This window comes from Thunnus albacares, chromosome 1 (assembly GCF_914725855.1).
Source record: "Thunnus albacares chromosome 1, fThuAlb1.1, whole genome shotgun sequence".
NCBI classification, from domain to species: Eukaryota; Metazoa; Chordata; class Actinopteri; order Scombriformes; family Scombridae; genus Thunnus; species Thunnus albacares.
Window position 1 is genome coordinate 20,940,495 of NC_058106.1, and position 16,816 is coordinate 20,957,310.

General features: G+C 38.9%; 1 protein-coding gene across 6 annotated transcripts in view; it reads left to right on the plus strand.

Annotated features, from left to right (window-relative positions):
• Positions 1-15,717, plus strand: part of usp10 (ubiquitin specific peptidase 10) — a 26,511-nt gene extending 10,794 nt beyond the window's left edge. For 2 of the 6 annotated variants that reach the window (XM_044349133.1, XM_044349142.1), the window contains 11 exons: positions 1,122-2,357; positions 5,803-5,894; positions 6,474-6,583; positions 6,675-6,733; positions 6,821-6,924; positions 7,349-7,448; positions 8,956-9,136; positions 10,886-11,051; positions 11,691-11,835; positions 12,847-12,912; positions 13,707-15,717. In XM_044349133.1, coding sequence (XP_044205068.1) covers positions 1,122-2,357; positions 5,803-5,894; positions 6,474-6,583; positions 6,675-6,733; positions 6,821-6,924; positions 7,349-7,448; positions 8,956-9,136; positions 10,886-11,051; positions 11,691-11,835; positions 12,847-12,912; positions 13,707-13,894 — 2,447 coding nt within the window. In that variant the 3' untranslated portion in view covers positions 13,895-15,717. Of the gene's footprint in view, positions 1-1,121; positions 2,358-5,802; positions 5,895-6,473; positions 6,584-6,674; positions 6,925-7,348; positions 7,449-8,955; positions 9,137-10,885; positions 11,052-11,690; positions 11,836-12,846; positions 12,913-13,706 lie in introns of all 6 variants that reach the window. The other 4 variants (XM_044349100.1, XM_044349119.1, XM_044349109.1 and 1 more) reach the window with 2 other exon arrangements.
• Positions 15,718-16,816: the final 1,099 nt, after the last annotated feature.

The following is a 16,816-nucleotide window of genomic DNA, read 5'->3' on the forward strand; positions in this document are numbered from 1 at the left end:
CAAACAGCAACATTAAAAAAAAAACTTATGTTAATTAGATGTCTCCATCAGAATACATAAACTTAATGGAATATATGGTTCATTTACAGTTAGTCTAGTCATTTTATGGATGACCTCAAATCAGAAAATATCAGTTGTCACCTTGCCATCACAGTTTAAAAAAATGCAGTTTGCAAATATTTGAAACATTAACAACTGGACTCAGTCATCTATAAAAGAATATTGTATAAAACTTCATTGACGTTTGAAGGTGGGTTGTATCATACAGAGAGGTGTAAGGCAGGCATGTTATGTCTTCTAGTATATCATCTTTTATCATGTTCTTTGAATTGTTTCCACACTAAATTCCATCACTTCATTCTATGATTTCTGATTATTTAAATCTATGTAAGCCTACCTCTTAAGTTTTTTTTACACATTTTTTTTATAGTGAAGGGTTACAATAAACCCCTTGTGCTTTGTTACTGTCTTATCGCTCTTGTCAAGCGACCTGGTCTCTTTTTTTGTAAAGGCAAATTCGGCACAACTTACAAAACAGAACTCAATGCAAACTAAATATGAAATCTCAGTAACTTTTAAGAAATGTTGAATGTTTTGCTTCTGTGGCAGTTTAGCCTAAAAGGTGTAAAGTGGTGGGCTGCTTGTGCAAAACAGTGTTTGGTATGATATTATACATTCAAATTTATTTTTATACATAAATAAATTTACAACAACTCACTCAGTCTGGCAATATGATTGCTAGCTACTGTTGAGAGTATGTCATAGAATATGTAGCTTGTAGACTTTATTGTCTCTTTGTGCCTAATAGGAAATGTTAGATGGTGAATCATCCTACTTAGGAATGTGGGTTTAGTCAAGCATAGACACAACAATAGTTGTTGGAGCTAAAAATAGGTCTAGCAGATTTTTCTCTTTTTATTGGTATGTCAGATTCAGTCCGAACTCCCAAAACCCCTTTTGGGTGATGGTTTACTTGTTTAGAAATACAGTTTTTATATCAAACTCTGAAGGGCATCTTGTGTAAAACAAAACAGTGTTTGTTTTTTATATTTAGGCTTTAGGCTGTATTTGAGGACAAAACTTGTTGTTTCTAATTCATTTATGTGTCATGTTACCCGCAGCAGAAGACTATCAACGCATTGAGTTTGGCGTTGATGAGGTGATGGACTCCAAGCCTGTTGGGGTGAATGATCCTTTATACAAAGTATCGAGCACCCTCAACCCACAGGCTCCAGAGTTCATCCTGAGCTGCCAGCCAGCCCAGAAAGCCCAACAGACAGCTCCTCCAGCAGCTGATGTCCCTGATGGAGCCCACTTCAACTCGCTGGATGGCCCTGACTCAGAGGCCTCAGCCTTGGACAATCACCAGGCCTGCCAGGACATGGACGGCCTCCCTGGCAGCCTGGGACAGCGAGAGAGGAAGAAAAAGAAAAAGCGACCGCCGGGATACTACAACTACCTGGACCCGGCAACTGGCAGCAGCAACAACAACAGCAGCAGCGCAGCAGATGGGACGCCTGTGACAGCACTGGTGAACGGACATGCACTCGGTGCCCCACACCACAGTGCTGAGGATGTGGACGGTAAGGCATTGTCAGGGGCTGAACTTTCCACCCCTGGTCTTGTCTCCACGGCAACGGTTGCAGTGACAGCAGCCAAGTTTGCCCCCGCATCCACTGCCAATCAGAGGACTTGTGATAGCCCTGATGACTCTTCTTTGGACTTAACAAGTGGAGCTGCCTCTTTATCAGATGGCAACAATGCAACTTCCTCCTCTTCATCCTCCTCTCAAAGCAGAGGGATGACAGAGGGACCGAGGACTGCAGACCAGCAGCCAGATCATTTGGCTCCACAGAGCCCTGAACTTTCAGATACTCCACACAGCCCCTGCTCCAAATCACCTCTTCCTCCTTCAGCTGCTGTGGCCACCCCCTCTGTCGCCGCATCCATTACGACTACTGAACTGGAGGGAAGGGAGGTAGCAGACAGTGGGGTGGCCAATGGCCTAGCAGAGCCTGATACTCCTGTCAGTGCAGATGGACACAAAGAAGACTGTGAGAGTGGGGAACAGGCTCAGCAGGTCTCCCCAGACTCTGCTGCCCAGCCAGTAGTGACAGAGCAGGCTCATTCGCCTGTGATTCCTGCTGCACCTACTGCCAACCTCCCCAAATCCTGGGCTAGCCTGTTCCACAACTCCAAGCCTCTGCCTGGGGGCCCTCAGGCCTTTGTGGAGGTAAAGAATGTTGTGGAAGTTGTGGCTCCCTCCCCTGCTACGCCAGAGCAGCCTGAGAAAGTTGTGGAGGTCAAAGATGGCCCTGTCCATGTATCAGAAGATCCTATGGCCCCTAAACTTGCAGGTATTATAGAAAGATGTTTCTAAAAATAGCCCATTCTACCTGTTTTATATTGCTTTGCTGTAAAAAACAAAAAACATGTGCATTGCTGCTACACTCCCTTTACGTCCACTTGGTGGCAATGTTGAGACAACTGTACTGTTCTGCTCCTTCTATTTTTAAGTGAGTGTAAGCTTTTAAAACAATTGATGTTTAAGAGCAGAGCAGATAAGTGACCGTATTTCTTATTTTGCAGCCTATGATCCTTTATATGAAAATCTAAGCTGACAAGTTTGCTCATTAACACCTTACCTCTGGGAAGTGTTTAGGACATTTAACATTAATGTCCAAGAAATGAAACGAACACTAGATGGTAGTACTACATCCAGAATAGCTGTCAGATACTGAGTCATTAGTCACATTTGTGTAACCCACTTTATCTGACACCCTGTTTCCAGCTTAACACCAATATAAGTAGGCCAGGAATGCCTTGGTAGGCCCACACCCTGTTAGCAGAGGATTGTTCCCCTCACACAGCTATGTCACAGGTAGATGGACAATATTTTTTTTAGATGTTGTAAGTATTAATTTATCTCTTTAGAGTCATCTTCCTTGGGAGAAATCATGTGTTCCCTATAAATGTGATATTTCAAGAGGGACATATGTTTTGTGTGGATGTAAAATGGAGTTAAGATCCAAGTGTTTGATCCTGGTGAAGATTCTTTTGAGATTATATTTCAAGTTGTGTGTATATATCAAAGTTAAGATAGAATTTGGCCATTCAAACATTTAACTCCAGGGAGATTTTTTAAAAAAAAGGTCTGAATACCCTGTTTCTTGAGGACATAATCGCCGAACACACTCACAACACAACTTTAACATTCACTTAAACTGTATCTTCTCAACCAAAAGAGAAGAAAAAGACTTCTTGAAACATCCCATTGATCAGAACAGGCTAGAAAATAAACTGAGGCCAAACACTTGTGGTTTGGCTTCAACGATCAGATGAAGTGACCACACCAGCAAGCGCATTTTACTGGGATTTAAGAGGACTTCCGGTGTCAGTTATTTGAGAACTTGCAGACAGATACAAGATGCAAAGTACTTTGCTGTGCCAAGTCATTCACAGCTATGTCTTAGGCTAGGGATGTGCACTGTCAGTCTGTGGGTTGGTCTAGACTAGAACATCTCAACTATTTGATGGATTGCCATGAGCTTTTCGACAGACATTATTAGTTACCAGAGGAAATAGTTACAAGATGAATTCTGACTTTGGCTATCATCTGACTTTTCCTCGAGTGCCACCAGAAGGCTCACATTTTGGGCTTTTATTAAAAAAAAAAAAAAAAAAAAAAATCAACATTTACTGGATGGATTGCCATGAAATTTTGTAGTGTCTAGACGATGCATACTAATGACTTTGGTGATTCTTGTGTCTTTTCCTCTAGTGCCATCATCAGGCCAAATTTGTTATTTGCCCAATTCTTTGGGTAAAAACAAAAGCCTTGAAAACCAATGACCCATCAGCTTCAGTAAAACATTGTGTTTAGTGCTAATTAGTAAATGTTTGTGTACTAACATGCTAAACTAAAATGGTGATCATGATCATGGTATGTTAGCATTTAGCTCAAAGCACTGCTGTGTCTTTAGTACAGCCTCTCAGAGCCACTAGCATGCCTGTAGACTCTTAGTCATGTTTCCATTTGAGTTGTCTTATCTCTAGCAATTGGGCTTTAAAAAAAAAAGAAAGCAGATTGCACTATTTGAATTGAGTCCTTTAGGATAAACCTGATAATGTTGCATGTTTTTACACATATTTGGGTTATTCTACAGTTGTCTGTCAGAAAGTTATGGAAACCTACCCGAGACCTAATTTATGTCTTTGTATCCAGTTCCACTTTAAACACAATCCTGTTAAGTCAAAAGTGAGCATTTACAGCACGCTTTCTTCTTCTAAACTGCACAGTAGTTATTAGGTGTAATTTGATGCAAAGTTTTCACATTACAGCAACGGTTTGTTCCCTTTAATGTTTAAAAATTGTTTTGTTTTTTATGCAGAAAACCTTGGGACTGTATTGTTTTAGGGTTTTTTTTGCAGAATAGGGTTTCCTTAACCTCATGGGTGTCAGTCAATACCGGATTGTCTAAAACTCTAAACCGCTGGGATTATTCATATATATACACACATACACTTAAAAGCATCAGTGGATCATATTGATCCCCACACTGTAATAGCTTTTTTTTTTCTGATGGAGAAACATACGACATAACAAGACTGTAGACTGTGCAAGTACCAACGGAAGGAAATGTGTCCCCACTGTTTGGATTATTGTGCATTTTAGTTCCTTAGCAGTTTTTATTTGAATGTGTTTGATAGTGTTTAGTCTGTTACTCCAGTATTTAGTACAATGGAGCTCCAAGTGAACGCCGTTTTGAAATGGATCGGCACACAGCCACAACCTGTTTGTCTAGTCTATACAACAGATTGGATTGATTGAAACAGAAAAAAATATGTGCAATAAGCCTCAGCGTTGCACCATTGGTTTACTTTTTCATTAATATGTAAGCTATTGGAACATTTGCACAAGGCATTGAACACTGGCTCAGTTGGGCCAGAGATGGTCACAGGTGCATAAAATTACAAATGGAGACCATAAGCAGATCTATAATCATTAACTAAAAACTGACCATAAGTTTTGTCTGTGTGTATTTTCTGTATGTGTTAAATAACACACAGTCAACAGGGGTTTGGGAAAAAAAGGTTTTCTTTTAAGTTCATAAAGGACTGTTGTGCTGTCCATAGTGTCAGTAAGATGCATGTTTCTTTTACACAAGAAATGCTAGTGAAGTCTTCGTGGGTCAATATGACTTACTGGCCCTTTCTGGTATAAATACTCAATACTTGTTTCTCTTTTACTCTATAACCAGATTACCTTAGATTATGTTGTATAACACTGTTTTACAAAAAGTCAAGTACTGGCATGATAACTGGGTTATACTTACTACTATACTATACTGTATTAGTACATTCTATGTAAATAGAGGTTAAAGATGCACATCTTGAAAATGCTGTTGATGTATTTGTACTGTGTGATGTGATCGCCAAGTTTTTTTTTTGACAAGTTTAATCGTGTTACTGAACATTAATCACTTGTGTAAAACTATATCCACGTTACCATGGGAGCTGTGTTTGTGAATGACAGTCTCCCTTCCTAGGCGTGGTACAGTATATGCTTGCTCTCATTCAAGACAGTCTCTTGTGCTGTTGTCACAAGAGGCAGGAATGGAAGAAGGGACATTTGTATTGTTAAAATGAAAACTTGAAAGCTTGTCATATGATCTACTATGTTTATCATCATATCAGAGTGTTAATGACTGAAAGTATGCACTCAAAAATTATATTGATGTGGGTGTTCATTGTTGTATTGGCCTACCTATTTAAGAACATTGTGTCTGTTTGAATCCCCAGAACTTATTGAGAATGTGAAGTTGATACATAAACCAGTGTCTTTGCAGCCGAGAGGACTGATCAACAAGGGAAACTGGTGCTATATCAACGCTGTATCCTTTCACTCAGCTTTCCGCTTCACAGATTTATTTTTAACACTTCAGAACTGTGTTTATACATTACCCGTTGGGTTGTTTTAATGTCAGTGGAATAACTTGTTTTTACAACAGTGCCAAGCCAGAGCACAAAAGGATAGGTCAATTGGTAGATTGTATGAAGTCCCAGGCAAGCTGTTGTGCTTTTTATAAATACTGTGCCATTGTGAACTTAAATTCTTTGTGTTTTTCAGCTCTGCCTGGAAAGTTCTGTGAACGCCAGGAAAATGGCATTTTTCTTTTTAAAGAAAGCAGAAAACAGTTTAACAGTGATTAATCTTACTGTGTTTTTTGGAAACTGATGGAAAATTTGAGACCTTTCCAGCCTTCATTTTGATTGGAAAAACTTGCAAGATGAAACTCAAAATATGAAATATCTCCTAAAGACATTTTTTAATTTTACGAGCTTCTGAGTTACACCATGTGTTTCATAATGTTAGAATTCATCATTCATCATTATCATATTAAGAATATTACAGTAACTTGTTACATTGCTTTTCCTACACACGGTTTTCCTCCCTGACTCTAAACACTCAGACCCTACAGGCCCTGATTGCATGCCCTCCCATGTATCACCTGATGAAGTCTATTCCTCTGCATAATGAAACGCAGAGACCATGTACCTCCACACCCATGATAGACAACTTGTGAGTTATGTTTCTGCAAACCGCTAGTGAATTGGATATCAGTATTCTTTGTCAAAATATGTTGAGCTCATCACCCTTGTTTCTCTGACAGTGTGAGGCTGGTAAATGAGTTCAACAACATGCCTGTGCCATCTAAAGCCAAACAGCAAGGTAAGTTGTTAGAAAGCCTATCCAGACACAGTTTTATTTCATTTTCTGTCCACATAACTGATGCGCAATTTGAAATTGTGTCCACAGCTGTTGGTGATAAGGTCATGAAAGACATTCGACCTGGTGTACCTTTTGAACCGACTTACATTTATAGACTCCTCACTCTCATCAAGTCAAGTCTCTCTGAGAAGGTAGGATATGCCACTTCAGGATCTTGTAAATTACAGAATCACTGCAAAAGCCAGTGTCAAGGTTTTGCTTTTATTTAATGGTCACACTCTTTTAATACACTTCCACTGGAACATACGGTGCTCGAAGGGAATGTTCCTGTTTTTTCAGAAATGCACTTTTTTCAATATGTAGAACAGAATTTGACCACATAGGTGAATAAAGGCAGTTCATGCATCACACATGCTGAATCAATCATGATTCACAGTTTTAATGAATGAAATTACGTAAACCCTAAATGAGACCGTAATCTTTTCCTGTCTGTGATTACATCAATGAACGTCTGTGTATGCACATTGATTTTGAGTCATCAGTGTTTTATTTGACAGGAGGCATTCTTAGTAGTGTGTTTTAATTGGTGATGGTGTCCTAATGCTCTGTTCTCAGGGTCGACAGGAAGATGCGGAGGAGTACCTTGGCTTCACTCTTAATGGATTGCACGAGGAGATGCTGGCATTGAAAAAACTAATCTCGCCTCAGGAAGAGAGTAAGCATGTTTACCACTTATCAAAATCATACCACAAAGCACATAAAGTCTTTATAGATGTTGACTAATTCAGTTAATCTGTTGCATGTTATTGCCCCTCTGTGTTTTAAAGCTGAAACCCTTAACTTTCTGCATAATCAAACTGCAGCGAAGCAGACGGAAGCATTGAGCTTGTTTTAGTAAAACTAACTTCAACCAGTTCAGTAACGGGAACGCCAGTATATTATTTACTGAAGTGATAAAGTTAGATGCTGTTTTCAACTGAACAGGTGTGAAATTTCTCAGCAGAACAGAGCGAATGTGAATGAACTACAATAAACATTTTAAACACACATCACCAAAATTAAACTTACATACACTTTAATAACAGACATGGATCAATTTGAACCCATGGCAGTGCAAGTGTAAAATCAGCTTTACTGAGCTGACCAGTGATTGGCTGGCTTGGGTTTTTGCCAAGCTAAAGGTTAAATTATTTACATATATAAATACAGGTTAAAGATGCACATTTTGAAAATACTGTTGTTGCATTTGTATTGTCTGATGTGGATTATATAGCTACATCATGTTGAATAATGTTAAACACTGTTTAATGATATTTTTAATCATGCTTTAATGTATATCCACGTTACCATGGGAGCTGTGTTTGTGAATGACAGTCTCCCTTCCTAGGCGTGGTACAGCATATTCTTGCTCTCGTTCAGACAGCGTCTTGTGCTGTTGTCACAAGATGCAGGAATGGAAGAAGGCACATTTGTATTGTTAAAATGAAAACTGGCTTGTTTTGCGATCTAGAGATAGTCTACTGTTTACCACTAGAGCTGCTATGATTATTTGATTAATCAATTAGTTGATCGACAGAAAATTAATTGGCCGCTATTTTGATAATTGAATAATCATTAAGCAATTTTTCAACCAAAAATGCTGAATATTTGCTGGTTCAAGTCTCTCAAATGTGAGAATTTGTTGCATTTTTGGGTCTTACATTACTGTAAGTTTAATATTTGAGGATTTTGGATGTCACCTTGGACTCCAGGATGTTGTGATGGGTATTTTTCACCATTTTCTGATGTTTTATTGACCAAATGATTAATCGTGAAAATAATCACTAGATTAATTGATAATACACAATTATCGTTAGTTTCAGCTCTATTACCTTTTATTTACCTTTATTTACCTATCATATCAGTGCTGATGACTGAAAGTACACTCCAAAAATTATACTGACACAGGTTTTCATTTTTTATTGCAGTTGTTCGGGGCTACCTATTTAAGAACATTGTATTTGTTTGAATCCCCAGAACTTCTTGAGAATTGTTTAAAATGAAACTTGTATCATCTTTTTATCCGTATATCAGTTGAAATACTATTGAATTTCCTGCAAACATTAAACTGAGGTTGGATTCAGGAGAGGAGTTCATTTTCAGCGTGCTTCAAGGCAGTTTGAAGCACTTTGGTCACTGGATCTCTAAAGTTTTTTTTTTTTACTTTCATGTTCATTGAGCAGAAGCTCCCACACCCAACGGGCCAGAGTCCCAGCCAGGTGTGGAGGAAGATGTTGCTGATAAGGAGGAAGAGGGTAGTGAGGATGAGTGGGAGCAAGTTGGCCCCCGAAACAAGACTTCCATTACTCGCCAAGCTGACTTTGTCCGCACGCCAATCACTGACATATTCGGTGGACACATCAGGTACGTTGACAGACTGTTGTGTCAGTGAATGTGGAGGGGTTTTATGGGATGTTTTTTTTTTTTTTTTTTTTTTTTAAATTTTCATGAGCCCTGTGTATATGAAGGAATTATCATGACTTGCGGCCTGTTTTTGACCTCAGTTTATGGTGGCATCACTAATCGGTTTGCCACCAGCCATCTCCAGCTTTTATCCAACTAGCACAACAGTCCGTCAGAATAACAGCCACTGTGGACTCACTGTGGTAAGAAGTCTCGACAGTAAGACGTGGGGCACACATTCACAAACAAAGGTCTTAACTTTCAGACAAATTTGAAAGTTAAGAACCTGTGCAGGCATAGCCTACGTAAATAACATGTTCTATGAGGTTCTGGTCTGGCACAGTCCTGGTCTATACTAGTTGTACAGTGGCTCCAAGGATTATTTTCTCAGAAATGGTTGCAACCAGAGAGAAATGGAATACAGAAGTGTATGTTTACGGAGTGTGGTGTGTACGCCCACTGAGCTTGGCTATAACCCATGGCTTTTTTTGGAGGCTCTTGCAAAAGTAATTTGTTTGTCTTGGGGAATCACTCAGTGAGTTTACATGCACTTAAGTAACTGGGTTGCAGTCGATTTTCTCCTGAAAGCTGATTTCTGAACTGTCACTTAAATGAGAAACCTGGTTTCTGCAATCAGGGTAGGGGATTAAAGCAACCTGGTTTCCCCAGGTAGATTTCTCCTGGAGACGCCAATTACTCTGCCAAATATACAGGTAACCAGGTTTCTAATTGGCTTTTTACAACTATGCATGTGCATAACAAAAGACTACAGACAGGGAAAGCGCAGTGCAGTTGGATGAAAGGAGAGATTGTTACATGGAGTGATGTGTCCTCATATTTAAAATAATTTAATTTGACTGAAAGTACAACAAAGTAGTCTGAACATGTCTAAATAAGTCTGTTTCCACCACTGAAAATGTGCCTGTTGTTCAGACACTTGTGCTGTGAGGAAGTGTCTGCCTGTCTCTCTCACTGCGTTCCAACAAAGACACACACACATACCCAAAAAAAAAAAGTCAGGAAGCAGCGTCTTCTATCACTAATGGAGTTAAAATCAGTTAGCCACGCTTCCAAAATAAGGTTGCCGGTAGGGGAGAAATCGGGTTACCGTTCTGCTGCATGTATACGCAGATTTGCAGTAACCAGGTTACTAAAGCGCACGCAAACACATTCCGCGATTACCCACGTAACCTAGTTTCTCAGGTTTTTACTGTGCATGTGCACAGTAAAAGACTGTGATTTTCCACAATTCAAGTTTTTTTAGTGGAACTATTCAACCATCAGGAGCAGCCAGGATGTTAGCTGCATTTTCCTTTTTAACTTTTCTGGGTCAGATGTTGCAATCAGGATATGCTTGGAATGATAAATAAAGGTCAGGTCATTTGATGATTCCAACGTCACTTGTTTAATCTTGAGGATCTACAGTATGTAATTATGTTACACTTAAAACAATTTAAAGCCATCAAGTGGTACTTCACAAATTAAGGATTGTAAAATTCAACATTTGTAATATAAAGTGTGTATTTACTCAGCAAAGTATGTTATATAAAAAAGTGATTGTTTTGGTATTTGTACTGAAAAGTATCTCACTGGCACTGTTGGTGAAATATTTTAAATTATAACCTGCCATGATGGTAGAAGGCCAAGTCTTACATGTGTTATCTGGTATTTCCTCTGGATATCTTACCCAGTGTTTTGATTCTCTGTCAGATCGGTGGTGTATCAACAGAACTCTAAGGAGTCGGCCACGCTGCAGCCCTTCTTTACCCTGCAGCTGGACATCCAATCAGAGAAGATCCGCACTGTCCAGGAGGCTCTAGAAACCTTGGTGGCACGGGAGTCGGTACAGGGCTACACTTCTAAAACCAAGCAGGAGGTATAAAAAAAGACTTTTAGGTTACATTTATCTTCAGTCACGCTACCACTGGCACAAATTTTTTATATAAAACCCTGCTCCACTGATGTACTGCTAGTTATCTTATTGTATTTTATTATGTTTTGGAAGCTGTAAAAATTTATCTTGTGCTCAAATAAGATATATTTGATTTACTTCCATCCCTGAATTTTCTTCTCAAAGATTGTATTTGTTTCCTTGGGTCGTCACAAATACTTGTCTTAGAACGGTACAATCAGTAAAGATTAGGTTTCTATTGTACTGGAACAACTGGTACAGCTTTAAAATGGGCAATCTTTATTTTTTATCTTTATCTTTTTAACAGATAAACCTATCATTCTGGTCTTTGACTTTTGTCTCTTGCTAAAAGCCCCAAAACAGAGGGATTTATGAGTCACTGCTTTGAAGCTCTTGGGTTTCCAATAAAATGTAACCTCTTGTTCTGTGTTTGTTTTGCTCTCTCTTGTTTAGGAGCGTTTTATTGGGTTTAAGCCTACAGTTATAAATAAATGTGTGAGAGTCTTTGAAAATTGTTACAATGTTGTCTGGGACAAATCTTTCTACTACAATGTGTTCTCTCTAAATGCACATCTGTCTTTTCTTTTTGTCCTTCCTTTTTAGATTGAGATCAGTCGGAGGGTGACTCTGGAAGAGCTGCCCCCTGTGCTGGTGCTCCATCTCAAGAGATTTATTTTTGAAAAGACTGGAGGCTGCCAGAAACTGACCAAGAACATTGATTACCCCGTTGACCTGGAAATTAGCAAAGGTATGGAGTCCACCAGGTGTTCAACTTGGCCCACACAGTCTGGGGGAGGACTGATTACACTGTTACCCATGAACGGTAGAAAGTTGATGACCCAGTTTACCCACATCGACCAAAGACATCTCACTTTGAATTGAACTTTGTACTCAAGATCATTGAGCATCACCAAGCATATGTACATGGGTTTGCATGCAGCAGTCACATTAACGAAGGCCATCCTTTTTATATATTTTTGTAAAGTCAGCTAATCGTGACAGCCTTATTGTGGGTAAGAAACATGTTTACAGGACTCCATTTCCAGTCATAAGAGCTCTTAATCTGGGTCAAGTTAGTAAATCTGCATCAACAGGCTGACAGATAATTAATTCCTTGAGTTGGCCAAATGAAATGCCAGTGTTGGCACGATTTACACTCTGAAAAAGATGGTTCCCTAGAGGAAGATGAATCTTTTTGATGTTCTAAAAGACAGAGTGGTGAGTCTTTCTCTAGGGGAATGATCTGTCTGCTCAGCATGGGAGCAACACATTAAAATGACACAATATTACCGGCATAGCTATGGCAAGATAGCCGTAGACGATCTGTGAGGAATCAGGTTCAGAATGAGTCAAAAAAAAAAACAATGTTGCAGAGAGATTTTTAAACCTACATAAATATTTCTTTTCACCATTTTTGCACATAAAAAAAATAATTAAATTATATTTTTGAGACTTAAAATGAAAGTGATATTCCATGTTTTAACCTTGTCAGCCAACAAAAGCTGTTAACAGATCACACTACCTCAGAACAATGTCCCCATCTGAGGTTCAGGCTTCTAGGCTGTATAAAAATGAAAACCCTGTGTCAGCATAAAGGCAAAATTCCCCCCAAACCTGTTAATTTTTCTGCAGTGTAAATCATAAAAGTTCAGCAGCAGAACATGGTGTAAAGACATTCTGTATTTGATTATAATTTAACGATTTGCTTTAGAACGTCTTTTTCTTATCCGTGTATTTTTCAACTATGATTTCCTTTCAGATCTCTTATCCTCTGGAGTGCGGAGCAAAGTTGTGAAAGGCCAAAGAACTTACAGGCTCTTTGCAGGTATGTTTGTGTTTTGTTGCTTATGTACTTTAGTCACATTATTACATCTACTGGAGTGGGTTGTATTTTTGTTACATATTGTCACTGTAATAGTTGTTAATTGAATATGATGTGGATCCTTCATCCACCCATAATAATGCTGCCAAGGGTACTTTAAGAATGCCCGTCCTCTCCTGTGTTGACAGAAGCTCTTCTGTTTGACATCAGTAGGTACTTTCAGATCGTAATAAATCAAACCTTTTTTGGAATATTTCAGTGTTTTGCTGAGTTTTCCAAGTAACACTTCATCCAGCTGGAGGAAAAGCAGTTCGTAATTAATCAGCCTCTGTTTTTCCTCTGCTTTCATTATTGCAAAATTCACAAACGAACATCATAGCTACACTGACCAATGGTTGAGGAGTGTGTTTGCTAAATAAATGAACAAAATGCCAAAACAACCAGCAATAACTGTGATTGATTTAACTGGACTTCTATCCCTCTTTTAGTCCCAGGGCTGAGTTCACTGAGTTTTTTAAAACTTCGTTAAGCTGAAGTGTTTCAAGAAAATAAATGTCACCCCCTGTGAAGTAATTAATAAAATGGAAAAGTGAAAGAATCTCTTTATGTGTCAAGTTAAACTCACAACTTTCCTCCTTTTTTAAAGGAGTTTTGTCAGTGTTTGTATGCATTATTGTAGCTACATTGTACAGCATTGGGTTTGTGTCAGTGTTCAGGTAGAAGTCAACAGATTTTTTAAATCAAATTTCCCACACTTACCTGATTTCCTTTTTTTCTCCGTCACTCAACTTTGCCAGTTGTCTATCACCATGGGAACAGCGCGACAGGTGGTCATTACACCACGGATGTCTTCCACATTGGTCTTAACGGCTGGCTGCGCATCGACGACCAGACGGTGAAGGTCATCAACCAGTACCAGGTGGTGAAGCAGACTGCAGAGCGCACCGCTTACCTGCTGTACTACCGCCGCGTCGACCTGCTGTAGACACACACATCACACACATCCCGACATATACGCAAGCATCCCCGAATATATTCACAAACACACAATACATACATGCTCAAAAATGCACTCGTTGACAGTACATGTACACGTGATACAAACACACACCAAACAAACGAACAGGAACACTGCCCAACTTGTTCTCTTGCAAGATTTTCCTCTTCTTCCCTCCTGTCCCTGCTTTCCTGAGAACCAGCTTTTCCAACACCCTTTTCCTTGTCTCTTGGAAGAAGAGAAACAAGCTGCATTCACGAAGATTTCCCTGTGACTGCTCTCTCTTCTCTGTGCACCACTGCTGTGTTTTTGTTTTTGTTTTGTTTTTTTTCTTTTTGTTTTACTTTAAAAGCAGCAAGGAAGGACTGTTGAATAGATGGAGGTGGGTTTGGGGTACAGGTTTAGGACCCAAGACTCACCTCTGGCTGAGCCCACAGCTTGGCTCAGATAGTGAACAGTGGACTCACACACAGGAAGAACTATCTACCACAGGCTGCAAGTGGACTGCTGGGGTAACTTCTCTTGTTTGGATTACCTTTTTTAAAGGAAATGACATAGAAATATCAGTGTTTGCCTTTTAGTAAGGAGAACTGTTGGCCTAATGAATTTGCAGCAGTTTAAAAGCATATTTGGATTTGCTCTAGTGCATTGAAAAGGCCCAGCACCAGCATTTACAAGTCTCTCCTCCCAAGGCCAGATTGTCTTTTCTGCCACCAACACCAACTCCTCTTCCTCCATTTCCTCACTTTTATGATGCTTTTAAATCTAGGTACAACTTGAGCCATCAAAAACAGGAAATGTGGTACATTAAATGAGAACTGAGCAGCTTCCTTGTTTGAGAGAACCTTGTTATGGTATCTGGGTTTAGATTTAGAAAGACTATCTAAAAAAAACAAAACATTAATGCGCTTTAGAATTTAAGTGATAACAAATAAGCTTCTGTGCACAAAGTATAAACTGATTGATGATTACAATATGACAGGCAAATACATATTTTGCAAATATTTAGACTAAAATGTAAAAAAAAAAAAAGAAAAAAGATATAAAAAATAAAATCTAGCTGACTGGAAACTTGTTTGGGTCCTAAAGGACTTCGCTAGTTTTTAGACTCAGTTCTTGCACTGGAGAGATGGCAACCAATCAAGACAGATTCCACTGCAAAACCCGCCCTTGTTTACTTTGTACATTTCCTTCTCTTATCCATTCATTCATTTTTATTTTGTCTTTACTTGTTTAAAGGTTCCACCTGTGTATAGGTGGCTTATCAGTGTAGTTTTGAGCCACACCACCCATCTAACCCCCCAACTCAGCAGAAAACGGGGGCTGCCTTAGGTTCAATCTGTGATGTTTTTCCACTCAGTGTACGTGTCTAACCCTAATCAGGCGGAAACTGCAAGTTTAATGTCTGTGACGTGTTAGGGGAATGTACCTGACACCTCTGTATTTACTCTTTTGTGGCTCAGCATTGCCTCCCAGTCGAGGGAAACTGAGTGTTGAGGGGAAAGTGGGACTACATCTGTGCTAAGCTCTGCATAATGACCCCCGGACATGCGCACAAAAGGAGAGTGTTTGCTTTTGTTGAAGATATTGATTTTTGGATCATTCATTCATTGTGATGATTTTTGTTTGTTTGAGCTACTAAAAGATGTTAGTTTTTTTTTTTTTTTCTTTTTGTCATTGATCATTTATTGGATGTCCCCATGCTCTCGCTCCCTTCAGAAATATGCTTGCATTTGAATTGGTGTTTTTGAAAAGAAATTACACAGGCTAAAGCACAACGATGAATAAAATTGAACTAGTTCTTTGCTTGATATTTATTTCTATTTTGTCATTTTCTCTTTTGTCATGTTTTTCGATCAAGATCCATTTCATTCCAAACACCAGTGTCAGAATCGCAGTATTAACACATAACAAAAAATAATCAGCTCAAGTATTTCTACATGATTATTGATATGTACTTGAACTTTTTTTTTCTCACAGACTGTCGTCAATTAAAACAAGATACACAGGTGAGAGCAGGTCCCTGTCTGAAGGTGGTTGTCCCACATTTTCCTGCTTCAGATCAAAGAGATAGTGCAGAGTGAAAACATCTATATTTTAATAGAAGGGCATATATTTGAATTAATTTAACATGTCCCTTGTTTGATTGTAAATTCACTGACACTGATTTGTTTGTCCTTTCAATTTGAAATTAAATTAATGTTGGATGTTTTCCAAAATGACACATCAGTTTTAAATTCTTTTTAGCCTCTATGTGATATAACATCTTTATGTGATGCATAGTCTCAATTGACTTGTGGGTTTCAAAATCAGAAACCTCTCCCAGATAAACCAAAGGACAGCATTATATTGGCCCTACTGCCTCTCCTGCAATTTATATTCAAACTCTATTTTGCCTTCTCCATTGGAGGTCTTGTTCCACGTCTCGTCACAGTCCACGACTCATTCCACACTGAAAACAGAAGCATGCTGTTTAAGCGGTCAATACATCTTCTAACAATAGTTCAGTTGTGCTGCTGGCTTTGTAATCATTTATGCACAAATTGTGACACTGTTGATTTTTTTTTTTTTTTTTTTTCCTCATATTTTCTTTCCCCCTTTTGAAGAATGTTTGGATGTTGGGACTTTGAAACGGACACCTTGAGCTTTCTGTTGTACAGTTTTATCTCAGTCTCTCATGGCTGGTCAGGAAATGTGCTGGTGAAATGCTTCAATAATATCTCTCTTTTCAGTATGTGCTCCTAACACTATTGTCTGCTGGGAATTGTTGGGATATTGACCTAAAAACAAAATCTATACTGTCTTTTAATTTTAAGCCTCCAGCATTCTATTTTGTTTATTGTTCAAATAAAGGATTGTGCAAAAAGCAGTTTGCTAATGAAGTGTAGTCAGAAGACTACTTGGCTTTCT